General features: G+C 47.8%; 1 protein-coding gene and 1 non-coding gene across 2 annotated transcripts in view; both read right to left on the reverse strand.

Moving 5' to 3' along the window:
- Positions 1-6,301: 6,301 nt before the first annotated feature.
- LOC125913618 (calmodulin-binding transcription activator 1-like) overlaps positions 6,302-22,447 on the reverse strand; it is a 424,752-nt gene continuing 408,606 nt past the window's right edge. Inside the window, exon 5 of the mRNA XM_049618851.1 lies at positions 6,302-8,479. Within this exon, the coding sequence (XP_049474808.1) occupies positions 8,143-8,479 (337 nt within the window). The 3' untranslated portion in view covers positions 6,302-8,142. The remainder of the gene's footprint in view (positions 8,480-22,447) is intronic.
- Positions 14,768-14,874, reverse strand: LOC125913771 (U6 spliceosomal RNA). The gene has a single exon (XR_007455071.1). It is a non-coding gene; the product is annotated as a U6 spliceosomal RNA (small nuclear RNA).

Genomic DNA, 22,447 nt, shown 5'->3' on the forward strand with positions numbered 1-22,447 from the left:
AGGAGTAAATTTCCCCAGCAATGTCAGGGCATTGAAAGATGTGGAGAAGATCAATAATTTACTATTCGGTCAAGTGAAGGCCAGAGATATTCTTTACCCAACCCAAGCAGCTGTATCTGGTCATTTACCGAGGTGGGTGGAATATATATCACGTTCTTAAAAGGCATCCCCAGCTTCTGGATGAGGCCGTAAATTATGCTTACAAAAATCAAGGTTATGTGTCTTGAGTAACATCTAACTTTGTGCCTGCTGTATGTTGGGGCCCAAATAGAAAGGCCCTGGGGTGAATTTTGACAGTGGTGTTCAAGAGTTTCCATTGTAATTGAATATGCTAAAATTCCCATTCATGTCCTTGTGGGCTAATCTGCAATCATGTTAAGGGACTGTTATGATAATAATTAAGTACAAGTTCAGCATACCAAGTTGATGCCTTGCTGCTTTACCTTCGACAGGGAGTTTCTAGCTCAATAAGGCTCAAATCAAGTTTAAAAAAGGAAATTGCAAAATATTTTACAGACTGTAATCTACCAGAGACGTGAGGAAGGCAGAAACTACAAACCCATTTCCTTCAACATCTTCCTGGCACCTCTTCACCACTGCCAGGGTCCTGCTTCCTTGGGGGAGCAGCCTCGAAGGGCAAGGCCTGGGCTGCCAGCAGTCCAAGTGGCCCCCCAGAGTCTTTTTTCAGAGAGAATAAGAGGGTCCCCGGGCCCGGCGGCCCTTGGGTTTGCTGTCACACTGCCAGGAGTGCCGTCTCTTCTCAGCGGTGGCCAGCGTCCTTCCTGGTTTTTATGGTTCCTGCATCGATTATGTGTCTGGAGATAAACCAACTCACTTCCTCAAGTCCTCAACGAGACCAATACCCAAGCAGCCAAATCTCTGTCTGCAAAGACTCCAAGGAAACTGCTCCGATGGTCAGAGGGTGGCCAGATAAAATACGGGATACTCAGCCCAATATGCGTTTCAGACAAGCAGCAAATAAGACCTCAGCATAAGTATGTCCCAGATAATTACACGGGCCATACTTGTACCGAAAAGTTATGTATTGCTTATCTGACATTCAAATTTCACAGGACATTATGTGCACGTGTGTGTGTGTGTGTGTGTGTGTGTGTGTGTGTACCTACATGGGAGTGCACTAAATCTGGCAACCCTGCATAGGGAGAGTGAACACATGGACCCCTCGTGTCAAAGTCAATGTGTCCTGGAAGCTTGAGAGCTGTAGCTTCGGGGTGGATAGAAACTGGCAATTCATAGTGGGATGGATAAACACAACTTGTTGTCTCTCAGTTAAGGTTGACATGGGGATAGAAAAAGCTCCTACAGGACCTGGGTGAAATGAGAGCCAAGGAGTGACAACAGGCCCTGTAGGCATTCAGAGTGTTGGAGGACGAACTCGCACCCACTGAAGTGGATGGCAAAAGGCCCCCACGTCTTCTTCCTGAAGTCCCCGGGGACCCGAGGGCGCCAGATTCCTGGGCTTGGGGAACAGTCAGGGAGGGGCTCTTGGTCTTTTGACTCTCTGGGGTTATAAAGAAGGGAGGCCCAGGGATTGGAAGGGGACCACCACTTGTACCGAAAGACCTTCCTCATCCCCCCATCTCACTTGAGACTCGTGCGTGGGTGCCCCGTGCTGCATCTTGAAGCCCATGCTCCTAGACCTCCCTGGTCTAAGCACACATCTCTGGAGTATCAGGTGTTCTGAAAGCCGATGTGGTACGGCGATGAGGAAACTGGAGATTTGCAATCAGATAGACCCAGGGTAGTGTGTTGACTCTGTTACAGACGAGCTGGGCATCCTTAGATATATTTCTTAATCTTCTAAAAATTAAGTACATCTTCTGCAAGAATGAGGAAAATGGCATGGCCTGCTAAATGGGAATGTTGCCAAGTCATTGGACAAGATGGCACCCATAAAGCGATGGGGACAGGAACAGGTATTCAGTAGGTGTTCGATGAATGATGCCATAGTTGTCATTGCTGTTGTTAACTGCCTTTGGTCAGGGAAGGCAGAGCCTTAAGAAAAAGAAACAAAACCGCCACCGTAGCCAGGCCTCCATGAGCTCAGCAGAAGGTGAACAGAGGCTATTGCCATTTCAAAGCGTAGCTAGTTTAATGTTATTTATTAGTTAAAATTTAATTATACGAGTTGGGTAGGGACATGTCACCAGGGATGCTAAGTAATTAGAAATTAAAGAAAGACTATGGATTTGAGTTCCTGAATTGATTCTACCAAAACACATCCAGGTAACAGGAAATTGAGTTTTAACGTGCAAGCATGCCAGCAGAACGCTGCACAAAAACTCAGATGATTAAAAGTCAGAAGAGAGCTCGGGGAGATCCTCCAAGGTGCTGCCGGACAGGCTGGCTCGCTCCACTGGAGGCATCATGAGACCAGGACACCTCAACCACCAGTGCCGGACACAAGAGAGGGGGTGGCGGGTTTGGAAATCGAAGAGCCGAGGGCGAGTCCCCATGGGGATAAACACACCCGACTCACAGGACTGAACCACGGGGTTGGGTGGGGCTCAGATGAGGGGACACCCATGAAAGGAACTGCTCGTGCAGCATATCCACCACTCATGGCATGAGCCTCTGGGTGGCCGGTGCAGACCCTGTCCTCGGAGGGGAAACAAGCCCATTCCAACCCTCCAAAGCCTCTGTGGTTACCGGTTACCACACCTCACTGAAATGACCTGATAGGTGTTTCTGTAAGTTTCTCAAGTACGATGCTGTGTCCTACCTGCCTCTCCCTATTCTGCCCTTAATAGGCCATCGAGTGCCTGGATACCAGATACAGACCTTCTCTCATCTAGAAGATACTGGATTCTTAATACGTGTTTATCAAACCGGACAGGGCTAGTGGAAAGTCAGAGAGAACGCTTCCTGAAGGAAGGTACAGAAATTAAAGGGAGGGAATGACTACTGCCGACTGGGGGAGGCCAGGGAAGACGCTCCTGGAAGTTTCCGAAGTTACAAGGCTACCACGACCTCAACGTCGATGTGGGAGAACGTGGGTTCTGAGCCAGGAACGCCGCACCGTACAGACTGGCGGGCGCATGGCGAGTCTGGGGGGGAGCGGAATGAGGCAGCACGTCCACGCACCAGAGCCACACGATCATCCACGAAAAGCAAGAAGCATTGATTCTATTCAAAAACACAAGGCGGCAACACACCAACTCGCCTGGCCCCCTGAGAGCTTCAGCTGCTCGGCCGTTTCATGAGCCAGCTGACCTCCTCATTGTCTCTACGCTGCTGCTTTCCAAACTTGATCTGGGCTCCATACATGTTTGCGGCTGGCTATTTTAAATATACTCCATCGGCTGCAAGCAAGATATCTATTTATCTTAAGGCTGCCAGCAGGGCTGGAACGATCTGGCATCGCCATGAGGCAGCCCGTTATCTCATGCCCTGTTAATTCCTAATGCGGTAACTACAATATCATTCCTACTTCTGAAAGAGGTGCTTTTTTTTTTCTTTTTAATATGTGGCCTAAGTGTCCAAATAAAGAACATCACTTCTAATGAGGCTGAGTCCAAAAACATAACCTTGTTACCGCCTCTGCTGCGCTCACAACAGGCTTCCGGCTTCCAGGCAGTTCGTCGGGAAGTCAAAGCAACTCTTCCTTCTTGGACATGGTACAAACGTGTCAGCAAAACTAAACTTTCTGTTCGCTGCCGAAAATTCCAATCAGAGGGGATGACTGACATTTCTGCCAGGCAGATGGTCCAGGCCGGGGGTTCCTGTCCACCACAGCACCGGCTTAGTGGGGAAGGATGCCTTTGTCCATGCTACCCACAGTTGAGCCAACGGCCTCTATGCAGTGCCACCCACTGGTTCCAAAGGCAGGACGTCTGTGGCGAGGCGTGCCTCGTGATCAGAGCAGAGAAGGCCTGGTCTCCGGGAGGCGAACATCTGGTCTGCACAGGGCTGGGAGAGATTCTGACATGTCGCAATTCTGGCCACCTGTTGCTTTAAATCACATTAGCTATTTTTCAACAGACCCTGTCACTGCCCCTTGCTATGTCCCACCCCAACCTGTTACTATCTAGCTCCCACCAGTGCCTCGTGCCCCATGTTTATGTCTCCTTTTTACGACCAAGTCTGCCTCAGGTGCCCTTCCCATAGGTTCCACGCAAGGAATCCCACCACACTCCTGGTGACCTGGTGTTAGAGTAGCACACTTGATTTTGTGTCCTGCCGTGAGATAGGGAATGTTCATGTTCACGTCACTGCGTCTTCAGTACCTGTCACAATGGGGGAGAAAGCACCGGACAGCTGGCTGACAGATGGACTGTCTGTGCTGACTTGATCTGAAAAAAACACAAATCCCCCCAGGAATGCCCAGGAGCAACTGATGTCCGGGCAAGCACTTTTGTCACAGAACCAGGGGAACCTTGGCTCAAGTCCCACCTCCACACTGATTTGTGGCAGGATACGAGGAGGGAGCAACTCTGTCTGAGGCTCAATTTTTTCATCTATGATATGGGGATAATAATACGTACTTTAGACAGATGTTTCGATGGGGGTTGAATGAGATAGTGTAGCTGGTGTGTACGGAGGAGATTCATAAGCCAGCGGCCATTGCTACACTAAGTGTGTGTGGCTCCTGTCTGTTGTAGAACCCTAGCAGCTAAGGAGTCGGGGGGTAGACAGCCAAACGCTGGCCTGGGTTCTGTACCCGGCACTCTCAGGAGAGAGGTGTGAACACCAGGCAGAAGACAGCACCATAAGCTTCTGGGACCAGAGGACAGCTCTGGGATCTTGAAAAGTACGTGTACTCTTCCAGCTTGGCCCCAAGACTCCACCCACCTCACCTAACCCGGGGTGTGGCAATATTGGAGGCAGGGGACAGGTCAGATCTCCCCCTCTGCTCTCAGGGAGTCTCCTACCCCCACAGCTCCCACCCTCATCAAGGCTCCAGATAAGCAGGCACGAATGTCCCTGGGGTGCAGAGCCAACCTCAGGCCTGCTCAGATTTCATCTCCTGAAATGCTGACATCACATCACAACCACCTTCTTTTTCCTCCCTGCCAACCTTTGTCGTCCCTGGAAACCTTATCGAGCTGGCTTCTCCGTGGCTTACAGACAAGACAACTAATCGTGGACTTAACAGCTCGTCAGCTTCAAAAGCGGCTGCCCCCATCCTGTGCCTGGCTGAGAAAATCAATGAGCTTTTGAGTTGCCGTGTGTTCCTAGGGCCCCAGCCTCCGAGAACAAAAGAAGCCGGACTGCTGAGCGGTTCCGTGGACAGGGCTGGCAGTTTTCCTGGCCTGAGGGAAGGCTTATAGCAAGTGATATGTTAAACGGTAGATCCAAATATCTTTATCATGCCCTTGAACTGAGGAAACCAGCTGAGGTGGTAGAAAATCACAGCTCCAAGATCCGTGAGATGCAAAGCTTCATGTGTGTCGCATGGCAATTCCCTGGCTGGAAAGGACCACCTGCCCACTGTCCCCACATGACCTCTGGGCTTCCTGGCCATTGGTCCAGACCAGAGCAAATGCAGGAAATGTGCAGTGAGGTGAGGGCAGCCCTTGCCAAAGAGGTCTTTCTCTGGGGCTGTTTGAAAACCATGCCCTGTGGTAGACAATCCATCACGAAGAACACCTGCTCGCATGAGAATGGGCTCATCCCCACAAACAATTAAGACAGACTCCATTCAGACTGAACAGGGCACTGTCTTTCATCCATCTGTGTACAGGGTGGGCACAGAAGAGATGGGAATTCTCAGTGCTGCTGGGCATGTAATTGGCACAGCCACTTGGGAGCAATTTCACAGTGTCCAGTAAAATGAAAGACACTAAGGCCTCACACCCACCAATTCCAGCAGGCCTGGGCTGCACATGTGTACAAGCAGACCTGTATGAACATGTCTCCTGAAAGCACTGTGATGCTGAAAAGCTGGACAGAGTCTAAAAAGGCACTGACTAGGGCGTGGCTCGAATGCTCCTGCAGTGGAAAACTATAGAGCAGTTAAAAGGGATGAGGGGTAAGTGTCAACAGAGACGGAGCTCAGACCACCACGCAAAGTGAAAAGGGGGAGTCCAGATAGACTATGTAAGTAATGCACACAGTCCTACCCAACTTCAAGAGCTTGGCTGATCGTCCACCTCACTAGGAAGCCTCTCTGGTCATCCCAGTCCATTTGGGATCCTCTGGACACTTGTCCTAAAGGCTCAGGCTTCTGTTCTTCTCAGCCGCCAGTGACTTTCAGGTATGTCCGCCTCTTTAATTTGACCACGAGTCTCTGAGGCAGAAAACATGGCTTCTGTTTTCCCTGTGGACACTACAGGGCCCTGCACAGAGTAGGGCCGCAGTCAGTGCTCAGTGACTGACTCGATGGGACAACCTGCGAGCTGAGTGGAAGAGGCCACCACACCACGTGCCTGCCTGGGGTGGCCTCACTCTCCAAGAGCCGAAGAGCACACACCTCGTGTTGCTGACCAAGGGTCTCTAAGCCCGTCTCCCATCCCCACTCCCCACCGCCACTGATGCTCGGCAGGTTTCGGAGACCCCTCGTTGTCTGGCCTGTTCCCTGCCCTTGCGTTCCGAGGGTCTCGATCTCCCCCATACAGGTGTCTGCACCCGAGACTGCAAGCGTGAGCCACAAAGAACTCCAAACACAAATATGGTCTACAAATAACCACCAATCATTCTGACTCCATCCAGCGACAATTCTAATTTAGAACATGGGAAGAAAATGAGCACTGTGGATTTTTGTTTTGTTTTGTTTTGTTTTGCCCCAGGCTTTTGAGCTGCTGCTGAGGAAGAATTCCACCCCACTGCTACTTACAACCCAAAGTTCCTGATTTACGTGTTATTGAAGACGAACTGTGCCAGAGAGCTGCAGGCCCAGGGGCCGTCTGCTGCAGCGCTGGTGTGAGTTCCCACAGACCCTGGTAGTCCCGGGAAGAGTCCTGTGCCAGTCGCAACCACGCTTCTCACTTTCTGCCCACCCAGCCCAGCCCCCGTGCCCTCGGGCCCCTCGAGGGCTGATCCGCTGGCCCCATCACCAATCGGTCCTAGACCGGGGTCCATAGGAGTGCATTCAGGGCGATCCGCATTTTAATGTCTCGTGAGTTGATTAAGCCACACTGTGCAAACACTGAACACAGGAGAACATAGGAAAAGTGGGATTTCTCATATTGGGGCTTTTCTTTGCTCATCATCATAAAGCATTGTTATTGGGTGTTTAAAAAAAACAACCACAAAAACATAAAACAGAAGTTATCTCTCTCTGTGGGGTAATATAATAAAAGCCACTGGGTGCTATTTTTAACAGCCATAAAAGCACATGATTAATACAGAAAAAGTCATAATGATAAAGTGTGTCACGAAGAATGTCGGCCTGGAGTGTGAGCCGTTGAACTCAAGAGGGCTTATCGTCCAGGTGATCAATCCTGGCATGCTAGGGGACCCAACACACCAGCGGACTCCAGGATCTCTCTCTTTGACCCGCGCGAATTGCCAGGTGGATCACAAGCTACCTTCTCGGCTCCTGACCCAAGACAGCACCATCCTCGCGGGGAAGATCTTTTATAAGGATCAAGCAATGCAACGAAGTGTGTGCTCACTAACTAGCAGCCACGAATGTACCACGATTCATACCCTCTCCCTCTACCACTGTGACACACGGCTTAGGCCTTCCAACAATGAAAGGTCCTCAGGAGAAAGTGTCCATGGCCACCCGAGAGTCAGAGCCTGTGGTCTCAGAACAATAGCAAAACCACCACACCGCACCTTGCCTTCCCCCAGGATCCAAACCGAAGGGTGCACAGATCCCAAGATGTGCCCAGCAGTGCCCACCTCCACCCCAGCCACAAGAACCCGAACTGTTCATCTTTAACACCTCCAAGCTCTCTGAGGTTGAAATGCCCAGAAGGAAATGGAAGAGGCTGCCAGTAGAGGGAGTAAAGCCAGGCTCTGGTCGGAGATCACCAGATCCCAAGGGACCCACTCAGCAAAGGCAGGTCCAGGCCACCTGGATGGGGAGACACTTTACGTGGCTCCTTCTTCCCTCACACCTGCACACTCTCAATGCACCTGCAGCCTTCTCCGTGATAGATACAACACAGGGTTCTGCAGGAACCTTGCAAATCCCAGTCTATGCACCAAGGACTCCCAAGAAACAGGACTGCTTTAGTTAAATCTGGCTTTACGGAAAACTTGAACGGAGGCTATTGGGTAAGAAGGAAGAAAAAAAAAACCAGCAAACGGGGGCTTGGCAAACAGAAATGCTTTCGACAGAGGTGACTGGCAGCAAATTACTCCAAAGCGATCCCGTGTCATTGCAGCCAAGAAACAACATTTGTGGAACAAGAGAGCCTTTCTGCCCTTTACCTCCACTCCCTGGACCTTGAGTTTCATGTGGTCCTCTCTGGTCGTTTTCCCGTCTTTCCTCTTTTTCCAGCAATACCCATCCTTCCTGTATTTCACCTTCTTCCTGTTGTAGAGGATCATTGAGCCATTCTGTGGTCTGGAAACAACAAATGGTTAAGTTACCAAGAGAACCAAGCAGAAGAAAAATTTATGAAGAAAGATATCGTGGACCAGGAAAAGTCTCTACAGAAAAGCAATATTCCACATTTGCCGGAACATAATTTTTCACCTTTTATTGCAGCTCCCTGGATTAACCATGTTTTATGGCCAGCCAAAATTTGCTTGTGGATTTGGTACCTAATGAATTAAATGTGTCAATGATAGGCTTAAAAAACATCCCCTTAGTAATATCCACCATCTAATCAAGATATACGATGTGGGGGCCTGAGCTCCGTGCTGAAAAGTAGAAAAACAGCAAGAGAAAGCAAAAAGAGCCGGGGGGGTTGTGGCAGACTGCAATATCTTATCTCTTGTAGAAAGATTTTCTACACATCTTTTAATCCATCACCCAGCATTAGGAAATAAATAAGTTTAACGCAGACGCTAGATGACTATGTTAAGAACAGACCAATGGAAGAACTAGTCGCCCAGGCCAAACGCTCTTGATTCATTGCGCGCGTTTAGATCACTGCAAGATTCAGAGGAACATCTATAGCGCTTCTTCTCAAGCCAGCTAAGTACCTGATTCTTTCACATTTGGGCTTCGGCTGTCAGAAGGCTCAGCCCTGTCAGGTAAATGTGTCTATTTGGTCCACGACCACCGTACCTTAGGAAAATCGTTGGCTTCCCGCTCGCTAAACGCTGAGAGGGGATGGCCACTCTTGTGCCATTCCAAAAGAACAAACAGAAAAGAAGCGTGAATTGTCCTAAAAGAAGTCACGCACCAACCGAAGAGAGCAGAGGATGTTCACGTGCACCTCGGCAGCTACAGAGGGCACACACTTTGGTTTGGAAACGCCAAGGAGAGAAACAACTAAATTCCTCTGGCAGCATGTGCTGTGACAAGCCGCTTCCAGAGTGAAGCAGCAGCAGGTGTGGGAGATTCAACCTTCAAGGAAGACTGAGGTTCCCCCCAAAAGAAAAGAGTACGTCACTCGCTCCCCATGGCCATGCTACCCCCGGCTGAGACCTTAGCACAGGAAGGTCACAAATGAGTCTATGTGTCCAGCAGACCAGCACAGGCACATCTCACTCCCAGCCTTGGCGTGAGAGCTCCTTACACATACAAGGCAAAGGAGGTGGTTTCTTCCAATGCAAGTGGGCGTCTGTGTCTTTGCGACAGTGGTTCCTCGTGGCCTAGGGCAGGAGCCTGTATCCCAGTCTTTCCTTTCTCCTCCCCCAACAAGGAGCCATTTCACAGTCAGGCACAGAACACTGGCTAGTGACGTCTTACTACATTGTCTGGGGCAGGGGGTGGGAGTCACGCCAGGGTGACAGAGGCTAACTGTAGTTCCCACCCAGACGGGCTGTGTCATTCAGCAGCGAGCTGACTGAACAGCAATTCCATTGGAAATTATAGACTTTCAACAGCGACTCCCAACACTTCATTGTTTGCCGATCATGGTGCAATTGGTTTATGTCAGTGCTGGTTTCCTCCCTGAGTGTGGCCGACTAAAACAATTGGGAAATAGCTTCACAGGCTTGTCACAATGCTGTCACCTGACCGTTTGTCTCGCACTTACGAGTCCGCACTGAAAACCTTACAGTATTCATCCATTTCTAGATAGCAGGGAGGCTGGAATATGGGGCCACCTGGGCCTGCCTCTCTCCACTCCGGCCCTGCTCATCGTACCCAAACCATTGGAAGGGCCCCAAAGTCCAACTACTATGCTCAGGGCCAGTGCCTCGGGAATAAGTGAAGGAACACATCTGATCAAATAGATGGTTCTGCATTTGTCCCACCCCCTCCACGCAGGAATGAAGACATCCACGGGAGCGTGCAAGGAACCCCATCTGCTGAGGAAGACACAACATTAATCCAGTCCAGCTTCTCGTGAGCCAAGACAGCTACACGCAGAGCTGCTCCACAGCCTCACTCTTTCTAAACATGATCGGCAAACCTCAGCAGAGCGTTCAGGCCAACTGTCCTCAGATCGTGACTGGTACCACCCAAAGAGAGTGAACGTCCCAGAATACTGTCACGTCCACAGTCAGAACCACAACTGTTCCCACCTTAGGAAACCCATCTTCCCCTGGTGACCTGCCCTTTGCATTCTGAGAATGTGAGAATGGCCCTGTCATCCGACACTTTGAGCTGGACATAATCCCGCAGGGAGCCCAAGTGGCCAACTTAAATGGCCTTAATAAATGGAGTCGTCATTTTAACTTGCAATAATGAGCAACCTAATGGTGTTTAATCCAGCACTCTGATTGTATTAGAACTTGCTTCTGCTCTGTGTGATGGGGGTAGGTCCCTCCCTCCATAGTTCTCGGGTCCTAAGAATGGCAAAGAGAAAAACAGACCGCAGAGGGGCCCCACAACGTGAAGAAAATGAGGCTGAGCTGCCAACCCAGAATATAATCAAGAACAAGTCGGAGCTGGTGGGAAGGGGTCCAGGGAAGGAGGGATGGGTGGACTAGGCCCCACAAGAGGGGTCCAGCCAGGGGAGGGCTTTACTACATCTCACAGCAGCATAAAGGCAGCACCCCCCTGAGAAGAGCAGGGAAATGGAAATGGAGCTGAGGACACACAGCAGTGGCAACAGAGAGTCAGGTAAGAGGGACGGAAGTCCTTCCACTTAACGATCCCACCAAGTCCCAATCAGTGTCTGGTGTGGGAGGAGCAGGCCACGTGTGTGTCTGCACCTGTGTCTACACCTGTGTCTCTGTCTGTAGGTCTACACCTGTACCTGCGTCTATGTCTGTCTGCATCTCTATCTACATCTGCAACCACACGTGTGTATCGATGCTGACATCGGCACCTACGTCGACATCCGTAGCTACACCTGTATCTGTGCCTTTATCCAGGCTGTTTGCATTCTCACCACAACATGATGAGGTAAGATCATCACTCCCAACAGATGAGAAAACCAAGGCCTTGTAGCCACAGAGTGTCTGAGCAGGATTCACTCGGACTCAGGGTGACTCCAGTATCTCCCCCAAGTCTACTGGTTTAGCATAGATTGTGGGTGGGGCCAGTCCTGGTTTGCTCCCCTGACTGGGTGATTTAACACCCTGAAAGCACGCCTCACCCAGGGGGTGGGGATTTGGTGGGTGAAGTCCTGGCCCCCTCACTCCACAACTGGGATATCTCTGAGGCAATCCCAGGCCTCCTTACCCCACACTCAGGATGACTCTGGGTTTTCTATATGATCTTCTAGAGCCTAAGTGCCAGTTGCCCAGATGGAGACCCGTTGGACAAGAGCCCTCTATTTGTTGTGGGATTTTTTTAATTTTTAAAAAATGTATTTATTTGTTTTGAGAGAGAGAATGACCAAGCAGGAGAGGGGCAGAGAGGGGGCAGAGAGAATCCCAAGCAGACTCATGCTGTCAGCATACAGCCTGACGTGGGGCTTGAACTCATGAACAGTGAGATCCTGACCTGATCTGAAACCAAGAGTCCAAAGCTTAACCAACTGAGCCACCCAGATGCACCCATGAGCCCTTTATTTGTATTCCTCCCCTTCCTCTCTCACCTTCATGCCCCCTCTGGCGCTTCCCAAGACTGCCTCTCAAATAAGCTGTACTGGAGTCTATCTATCTCAGGGTCCCCTGGGGGAACCTGACTGAAGCTGACCATCTAAGAGATCCTCAGGGAAACAATCTGAGACCTCCAAGGCAGCAGCCAGAGAAATATCAAGAAAAAACCGTGAGCATTAGGGATGCTTCTAGAGGGAGGCTTCTAGCCAAATAACCTTTTTATCTGAGATACGAATGGCTGGCAAAACTAGTAACACTCATGCAATATGGTGAAAAGATCATGGGATCAATGGAAAAGCTACTGAAAATTACAAAAGTAAACCAGCAAGTATAAAGTTAAGATACATAATCAATAGTTTGTGTGTGTGTGTGCAGTGTGTGTGTGTGTGTGTGATATACACACACACACACACTGCACACACACACACAAATGAGACAGAAGGAATGATGGGTGACTTCTTCATATATATACTGTATGTCTTACATCATACAGTAAATGCTATCAAGAAAAAAGAAAACTAAATACTTAGGCATAAATTTAATAAGACATTCCCAAAACACAAGGAGAAAAACTATAAAAATCTAAAGGACAAAATAGGTTTCAGTAAATGCAAAAACATAACATGTTCTTGATTAGGAAAAGCAAAAATCATAAAAATGTCAGTCTTCCAAAAATTAATCTATAAACAAAATGTAATGACAACAAGAATCCCATTAGGGTTTTTTTTTTTTTCTGGATCTAGAGAATCTTATTACAAAATTTATGAGGAAGGAAAAAACACCAGTGATAGCCAGAAAAACTTTAATGAAGAGAACCAAAGTGTAGAGCCTAGCCCTATAGGTTATTAACACATTCTATAAAACCTCTATATTTAAAGAAGTATGGAATTGACATGTGAATACATAGAAAGACCAAGGGAACAGAAGAGAAAATCCAGAAATATTCCCACTTCCACATGCAAATTAATATACTTTATAATTTTTTTAATGTTTATTTATTATTGAGAGACAGAGAGACACAGAGCATGAGCAGGGGAGGGGCAGAGAGAGAGGGAGACACAGAATCCGAAGCAGGCTCCAGGCTCCAAGCTGTCAGCACAGAGCCCAACGTGGGGCTCGAACACAAAACCGCGAGATCATGACCTGAGTCGAAGTCGGACACTTAACCAACTGAGCCACCCAGGCACCCCGCAAATTAATATGCTCTAAAGGAGACATCACAAATCAGTGGAGGAAGGGGACTGACTTTTTAATAAGTGATACTGGCATATGGAAAAAGATAAAGTTGGATCTATTCCCCACACTGTAGAGCAGAATGAATTCCAAATGGACCTGAGATTTAAATGTTGTAAATAAAATCAGACACTACTATAGGAGAAAACATAGGTGAATTTCTCTATAACCTGAAAGTGGAGAAAACTTCCTAAGCATGATTAAAGACACAGCAACAACAGGTGAAAGACAGGTACAACAGGGAACATAAACGTAAAACTGGCAGCATGTTCTCCAACGTGGCAGCACCATTTTGCTTTCTGACTAGAAATGAACGAGAGTTCCAACATCACATCCTTTCCAGCATTTGGCATTGTCTCATCTCTTGGATTATGGCCATCCTACTGGGTGTGTGGCAGCGTTTTAATTTGCGTCTCCCTAATGATTAATGATATTGAGCATCTTTTCATGTCCTCATTAGCCATTCATATAAGTTCTTTGGTGAAATGTCTATTTGAATCTTTTGCCCATTTTTAATTGAGTTGTGTTCTTCTTTTTGAGTTGTAAGAGCTATTTTGATAAAATCTGGATAGAAGTCTTTTATCAGATAATGGATTTGCAAATGTTTTCTCTTGGCCCATGGCTTTCCTTTTCTTTATGGGTTTCTTTTAAAGAGCAAAAGGTTTTAATTTTGGTAAAGTCCCAATTTATCAATTTTTTTCTTTTATGAATCATGCTTTCAGTATCATATCTAGGATTATTTTTCACCTAACCTGAAGTCACAGAAAACTTTTCTTGTGTTTTCTTCTGAGCTTCACAGTCTTAGCTTTCACATTTAAGTCTACGGTGCATTTTAAGTTAGCTTTTGTGTATGGTGTGAGGTAAGGGCCTAAGTTGATTTTTGGCACATGGATATCCAATTGTCCCAGCACTATTTTTGTTTGTTTGTTTGTTTGTTTTTGTTGTTGCTTAAAAAAAAGGCTATCCTTTTCCCCATTGAAGTATGCTTGCATGTTTGATTAAAATAAATTGACCATAAACATAAGACTTTATTTCTGGACTTCATATTTTTCTCTGTTTTCTGTCCTTATGCCAATACTATACTGTCTTGATTGCTACAGCTCTGTAGTAAATTCTGAAGTCAGAAACTATATGTCTTCCAACCTTGCCCTTATTTTCCAAAACTGTCTTGGCTATTCGAGGTCCTTTGTATTCCTATAAAAACTTCTAAGGTAAGTTTGACAATTTCTGCAATACCAACAACAAGAACAACAATAAAAATGCCTGCTGGGATTTTGATAGAGGTTGCAGTGAGTCTAAAAATATATTTGGAAAGAACTGCCATCTTAACAATATCAAGTCTTCTAATCACTTCCAATCACAGAACATGGAGTGCTTCTCCATTTATATAAATCTTTAATTTCTCTCAATAAGACTTCATAGTACAGGTTTCACACTTTATAAATTAAATTATCTAAGTCCTTTATCCTTTTTGATGCTACTGTAAATGGAACTGTTTAATGTTTTTGTTTGTTTAAATATGGAACGCTTCATGAATTTGTGTGTCATCCTTGCATAGGGGCCATGCTGATCTTCTCTGTATCATTCCAATTTTAGTATATGTGCTGCCAAAGTGAGCACTGGAATTGTTTACTTTAAATTTTATTTTTAGATTGCTCATTTACACATTTCCACTTACATATAGATACACAGTTGATTTTTGTACGCTGATCCTGTATTCTGTGACCTTGATAAATTCATGTATTAGTTCTAGTAAAATTTTTTTGCAGATTATTTAGGATCTTTTACATTTATAATCAAGTCACCTATGAATAGAGTTTTGCTTCCTCCTTTCCATTCTAGATGCCTTTTCTTTTTCTTCCCTTATTGCACTGGCTAGAACCTCCAGTACAATGTTGAATAGAAATGGCGAGAATAAACAACCCTGTGTTGCTCCTCATCTTAGGAGGAAAACAACCAGTTTCACCATGAAGTATGATGTGAGCTGTGTCAAAGATTTTAAATCATATAAAAAGGACACGGGGGGTGGGGGCAGGGGGTCTGGGTGGCTCAGTCAGTTAAGTGTCAGACTCTTGATCTCAGCTCAGGTCTTGATCTCACAGTTGTGAGTTCAAGCCCCCTGTTGGGCTCCACACTAGGTGTGAAGCCTACTTAAAAAAAAAAAAAAAGACTTGGGAATCAACTTGAAGAAGCTCCTACTGACCAAAAATGAGCCAATTCAAGCATCAATAAGAATAGCAACTGCTTTGAATTAAAAAACGTTAAATATGTTTAAATCCATGAGTTCATAATGAACCTAAAGCACACAAACAAAAAACTAATTGATCGTTGTTGGAGGAGGCTCCTGACCTAATACATTATTTTGAAAACTGAAGAAGTATAAGGAGGAAGAATCAGGCATTTATCTTACCTTTCCTGTATAAACTGTTCCTTTGAGTTAGCAAATTGCAAAAGAGAGGACTTTCTCTATAAAAGTATTCCCGGCAATAAATGAAGAAGTGAGAGAATTAAAACATCACCATTTTGCAACCCCTAATAATTAATGAATCATCAATTAATGACTGACATCACAAAAGAGAAACAACCAGATAGAATGTGTCCCTGATAGAAGAATACTTTGCTGTAGGGGAAAAAAATTTTTTTTAAAAAGGAATTTAAAATTATTCAGACCTCCTGATCTACCACTTTATAAGGTCCATGGAGGACAGAAGAACATGGTAAAGGGAACCATGGGGATGCTGTCAGCAAAATCCAGACTGTGGGAAACCACAGGGCAGATAGATGACCTGGATTCTTCAATGAATTCAGTGAAAAAGAGAGTAAGAGAATGCTAGAGTAGGAATATATAGATTAAAAGAGACAAGAGATGTGTCAACCAGTCACAATCTGTAAAAAACAAACAAACAAAAATACAGCGTTTGTGAAACAACTGGAACAGTGATTGGATGTTTAACGATATCTAGAATTATTAATTTTTAAGTGATAATTGTAGTGCAGGAGTATGTTTTTAAAAAGAGACCTTATATTTTAAAGATATATACTAAAACATTTACTGATGAAATTGTATAGTGTCTACAACATGCTTCATGACAATGTGTGTGGTGGGAGGAGGAAACGTGAATGAAACAAGACTGGCCATGTGTTGACTACAGTTGAAAGTGGATGATAAGTATATAGGAGTTTATTACACTAGCCTGTCTATATTTGTAGATGTTTGAAATTTTCCATAATAGGAAGTTAAAGAAAAAAAAGATGATCACAGGATTTGAAGTGAGCTCTAGGTTACATCTTAAAGCTTGGCTCAACTCCTTATGAGCTGTGTGACCTTGAACAAATTACTTGATCCCTCTGTTGTAGCTGACATAATGTATGAGAGGTGCCCGGCCACCCACCACGTAATATGTGTTCTTCATGACTAATAACAAATGTGGCCCCTTTTTGTAGGGGCCTCTGCCAGGGACAATGATGGAGGGATTTAGGGTGTAATGAAATGGCACGTTGTAGGGTGCCGCTAGAAAATTCACCCAGGGGAGAGGCTGTCTGTCTGTAAGCACTGAGGCACACACACTCGTCCGCCACTTTAAGGCAAAATACATTTTTCAAATTAGGTACATTGAAGACAATCAGTAAATGAAGATCAGAGGGGGGATATGTTCTTGAGAGGTTTCGTGTGTGGATATTAAAGAGGAATTTATGGAGCCACAGGGGGCTGCAGCCAACGCTAGGTTAATCCTACAAAAGGAATGGTCTAGATACTCTTTCCAGTGCTTGAGTCTAACTTTAGAAATCAGTGTCTCCTAAACAGCTCAGGTCCATGGCCCTCCTCCTAGAACCCTCCCTTCCCCTATCACTAACAGATCACTTCCAGGACCTTGACAGCCACCTGAAATTCCATGCAGACAACTGAGAACCAGCCCGCTACCCCAGCATCCATGGGCTTCCTCAGGTCTCTCGTCAGCCCCTTTCTGGCCTGGCCTAGTGGCAGCTGACTTTGTGCTGTCAGCTCTGTTCTGGCTGACTGTCTACTGTCCCACTGAAGTCATACAATGTGTCCCTGTGGCTTCCCTTGGAGAAGAGAATGGATGATGTCCTCATTCCCAGTAAGACTCCATAAGCAGTGTCTGGATGGCTTCTAAAGAGTGAGCATCTCCAGAGAGTCCCTTTTTGCAGCTAGAACCCAAACCTGGGTAGGTTCCCCCTTTCTCCTCCCCTTCTATTCATTGCCCTTGGTCCCAACCCTCACACCAGGAGGCACAGAGAAGGGCCCAGGTGGAGGGAAATGCAATTCCTGCAGTTCCAATGGCCTCCAAACCTGACCCCAAATGTGAAACGGGCTCCTGTGGCAAGGCACAATGTGTAGTGTCCTAGAGCAGGAATGCTGTTCCTGAGGCCAGTGTGGAATCTCCGTTCCAGTGGGCAGTTAAGAAAAGAGAAACACCACACTTCACTGCCGCTTACACACGCGTGCCCACAACTTTCCTTCTGATCTTTCCAACCCAGAATGACCTGATTGAAATGCACCATTAGAAGTGTGTGGCCTAGGGGCCCCTGGGTGGCTCAGTCAGTTGAGTATCCAACTTCGGCTCGGGTCATGATCCCACGGTTCATGGGTTCGAGCCCCACGTTGGGCTCTGTGCTGACAGCTCAGAGCCTGGAGCCTGTTTCGGATTCTGTGTCTCCCTCTCTCTCTGTCCCTTCCCCACTCGCGCTCTGTCCCCCTCTGTCTCAAAAATAAATAAACATTTTAAAAAATTATTTAAAAAAAAAAGTGCATGGCCTGCTTCAAAATGCCCATAATAAGCATGACAACAACTGCTATGACAAGAGCGGCCACCTCTCTGGCATTTTCGTATGTCAGATGCAGGCAAAGCCCTTCCCTCCCACTTCTCATTTTAATCCCACAACAACTGTAGTAGGCGAATACTGTTGTTGTCATCTTACAAATGAGAAGTACACAGAGAAGGGAATTAACTTTCCCAAGGTCACACAGCTGGTAAGGACAGAACCAGTGAACCAGCCCACTGTCCCCCCTTCCTGGCATTTTGCTACAAATCCCTGGCACATGCCCCAGTGTACCCTCTCTCCTTCTCTAGGAGCAACCCAGGGCACTTTCAGAGCCCACGTTTCCTCTCACAGCAGAACATTTCATATAAAGGGAGGATCATTTGAGCCTGATTTAAAATGTTCCTTTAGCCCTTCCTTTTGTTGCAAGGAGAGGAAAGGAATCTGGAAAAGGAATGTCTCCCCTGCTTATCTCCCTTGCACACAGACCCAGCGAGAGTGGTAATTGATGGCTGGAGCACAGCAAGGTTGATAGGATGCCAAACGGAACCCCAAGAAGCCACGGCGACAGCCCAAATCTCACGGACAGGAGCTGCTTTATTAACTTTCAATCTGGTGTTTTCTTCTGACTTGTTTATAGGGTCTGCACGATTTGGGGGACAAGGAGCAGGAAAGCTGGTGGGGAGCACTCCGTGTCCTCCCCTCCTCCGTACCCCCCCACCCCAAGCCTGGCCACTGCAAGCCATTAATGGAATGATAGGGAAGAAAGGGCTGTCAGGCCCGGCCCAGGCTGCTATCTGCCAGATATGAAAACCAATTGCTTTTCATAATAAATTCCAGCTGGAGCCATAGAAATAATAGGGACCGGGAGAAGGTAACACCAATTTGCTTTATTTGATTAGCTCCTTCTTGGGCGGTCCAACCCCAGCTTCTTTTCATTAAAATAAGGGCAAATTGAAAAATCGTAAAAGAGGCTTTCTTATCAAGAAACAAACGATTGGGTAGATTCGTGTGCCCAGAAGCCCCCGTCCGCCACGGGGCGTCAGTGCCAGCACCTGCTGGTGCTATTCTACAGGAGCAGATCCCCAGGGCCTCCGTTTGAGGGTGCTTCTCCGGAATAAAGGTGGAAACAGCACCAGCACTGCCCAGCAGTGAGTACTGGGTGCCACCCGTCTCCCGCAGGCCCCCCTAAACCCGAGGACAGGCCAGGCCAGGGCAACCTCGGGGGATGGGCACCAGACTGTCATGTCCACAGACCAGGACGTCTCTGTGGGGGTCTGAAAGCAGGGTGAGGGACAGCTCAGGCTGCCAGAACTCGGAGGCAGAAGCCAATTCACTAAATGCAGCCTCCTAACCACATGTTTGTTCGTATCAGCTGAAGCTGGCGGTCACTGAGAAGATACAGCCCATATGACCAGGAATCACTACCCAGCAATTCTGCAGGGACTCATTAATGGCTCCCTTCCTAGAGCTCCCAGGGCACTGGGCTTGAAATTCCATTATGACATTCAGTGATTTATTCAATTAATATTTATTGAGCAGCTATTACGGGCCAAGCATTGGTGCAAGGCACCGTAGGTGCTGTTGTGAACAGAAGCGTCCAAAGTGCTGCCTGTGTAAGGCCTGCTGTCCGGTCGGGGAGGTAGAAGGAGGCACTTGGGGGCTTCAGAAGACCACGCTCTGGTGGGCGGGACAGAAGGCAACATGCGAGCACGTCCTGTAACAGATGGCTGTGATGTGGGACGGGCCAGCCCGGAGACCTCTCTCCCAGACGTGGCATCTGAACAGAAGCGTAGGCGAAGGCCGGGGCTCAGCCAGGAAGGCTCCCGGGAAAGCGACAGCAGCAAGGTCAGTGGCCCGAGAAGCATACTGGCAGGCAGAGAGTAGGTGGGGGTGCAGGCAGGGGGTGAGGCCCAAGAGCCTGGCAGGCCTGGGTCGAGGGAGCATGGATTTTGCTCTAAGTGGGAATGAAAGACACAAATGAAGCACGTAGTAGGACGGCATCAATGGCAACGAAGAAGGGAGGAGCCTGGACGGTCACACAAGCATGGCACGAGGCATGAGACAACATAAAGTAACTCCATCAACGCAGCCGCAGCAAACAGCGAAGAAACAGCACAGGGCCCACATAGGGAGGCTTCGTCTAGGTTGGGGCAGTTGGCGGGGAGGTGCCCCAAACCCAGCCCCCATCCCCTCTGAGAATTCTGAACTCCACCTTCGCAGGCACGGGAAGCGACGAAAGGGCTCTGAGCAGAGAAGCAGGGTGATCACTTGGCCTTGGTGTGCCAGGCTCACCCGGACCGCCTCTACCTTCTCCACCTGCCACAGCGACATGTAAAGAGTGAACGCTCTGTAAATGCTCCATCAAACGAGTGAGTTAATCAAGGAACTCAGTGGCTAGAACAAAGGAAGTCTTCTCCTTTGTCTTGAAAACACACAGAAAGCACCACTTACATTTCAAGTGTTGGGTCAATGACGAAGCAGAAGATAAAGGGAAGACAGAACATACAGAGTCACCTTTCTTTGGGTTCAACACTGCTGGAAAGAAAGAGAACCTTCCATCCCTGCTACCCGGTGCAGCCCAGGTTGCGGGAGCCTGAGCCCAGTGAAGCAAAAAGACTATCGCTCAAATGCCACCGGCATCTGGGTCATGTTTGACCCCCCTGACATCTCATTTGGCTAAAATCCGTGCCCCTAAATAGAGCCTGGCACTTCTACAGACCCTCACTTGTCACATTCCAACACCGATATTTTATTAATAATCCAATGTAAATCTGAGAGAAAATTAATGTGTCACCTCCTAGCAGGAAGGACTAAACATCTCAATGTGACGGTCTGTTAGAGTTGTCATTTATCATTAGCATGCAATTCAAGGCAAGCGTCCCACATTCTGGTGGGAGCGTTCGAGACAATGAATCTCTGGGAATTAGCTTCTGGTCCAATTATTCCTGTTTTTCCCCCCCACCTACCTAGGAGATAAATTCTGTCTCGGTGGGAGGAAAAAAAAAAGAAGAAAAGCAGGAGGAGGGAGTTTGCTCTTCTCCTTCCTGGGTGAAATCAATTTTTCTCAAGGAGACAAGGCAATATTCATTTTGTGAGAAGGGAATAAGGCTGTACGCTAAAGGCCAATAAATGGAGCCGTTCTGATGAAAACTTCCTCAAATCAAATGTAGGGGAACCTCTTAATGGGCTTTGTTCTTCTTTTCCATAATCCATAACTATTAAGAGAAAGATGGGCAGACAGAAGATCCGCCAAGGGGGAGCTGTGTAAACACCAGGCAGGGCCACCTTCCAGGGACATCCAAAGAGGTCACTGTAAACACTGGTCTCTCCTGCTCTCCACACGCTTCCTGGGGCTCCCTCCTGCCAGGGACTGCTGTCAGCTCTCAGGATCCACTGGCAGGCATGTCCTGGTCCTCAGGGAGCTTATAGTCTAGCAAGGGAATCCATCAATAAACAAACTAATAACAGACAAGTGTTCTACAGAAAAGAACCCAAGATAGAAATGCTGTGCATTAAAATAGAATTGTTTTGTCTAGTAACTTTTTTTTTTTTAATCTTTGGTGGAAAACATAAAAATGCTCTCTAGAATAAATCATGTTTCTGGCTCCAAAGCAAACAGAATGGCCGGGGTGAAGGCTGGTTTCTCCTGCCAGTGGGAGCCGGGCAGGAATAACCAGGGAGCCCAGGGCCAGCCCTGCCCAGGCTAACCGCACCGTCCACCACGGGTCCCAGGTGCCCTGGCTCAGATGCCACAAATGGAACTGAGGAGACCATCCCTACAGGTGCAGGTCAACTTTGGCCGGCAGGCGGGGGTCAAGGGAAACAGCACTGAGATCCAGAGGCCTTCAACGGGCCCTGCTCTGTCTGCGGGGCCAACCACCACGGGGGAGTTGTCTCCTCACAGTGCCGGCCCGAACACACCTTCTGCCAGCACCCTGTGTGTCACCCACTGTGACCCCTGGCAGGCTGAGCTGCCCCTGCTCCTGGAGCCTCCGTGAGGGCGGGGGTCCTGCTGGTCTGTTCGAGCTACAGAAGCAGCTCCTTTCACCCACACAACCCTGTCGGGTAGCTGCCATTAGCTTCCCATTTTGCAAAGGAAGAGACCACATCTGAGAGGTGACAAAAGCCTCCAGGTCACAGAGCTGCCAGCTGGAGACCCTAGCCAGCCCCTGGTCTGTCAGATTCGGAGGGGAGCCACCACTGCCTCCCCGACCCATCTCATCACTCAGCAGTCACACCGCTGACCCTGACCGAAAACTGCACACTGCCCTTGTGTCAGCTGAATGCGTGATGACCGCCAGGGGCCCATGAGGCCTGAGACCCTCCCCACCCAGCCGGCTGGCCCCCTGTCTTCCTCTCTCCTGCCTGCCCTCCCTCTCCAGACCCAGCCCAGACAGCTTTTGCTACC

The sequence above is a fragment of the Panthera uncia genome (assembly GCF_023721935.1).
Source record: "Panthera uncia isolate 11264 chromosome C1 unlocalized genomic scaffold, Puncia_PCG_1.0 HiC_scaffold_4, whole genome shotgun sequence".
Lineage (NCBI taxonomy): Eukaryota > Metazoa > Chordata > Mammalia > Carnivora > Felidae > Panthera > Panthera uncia.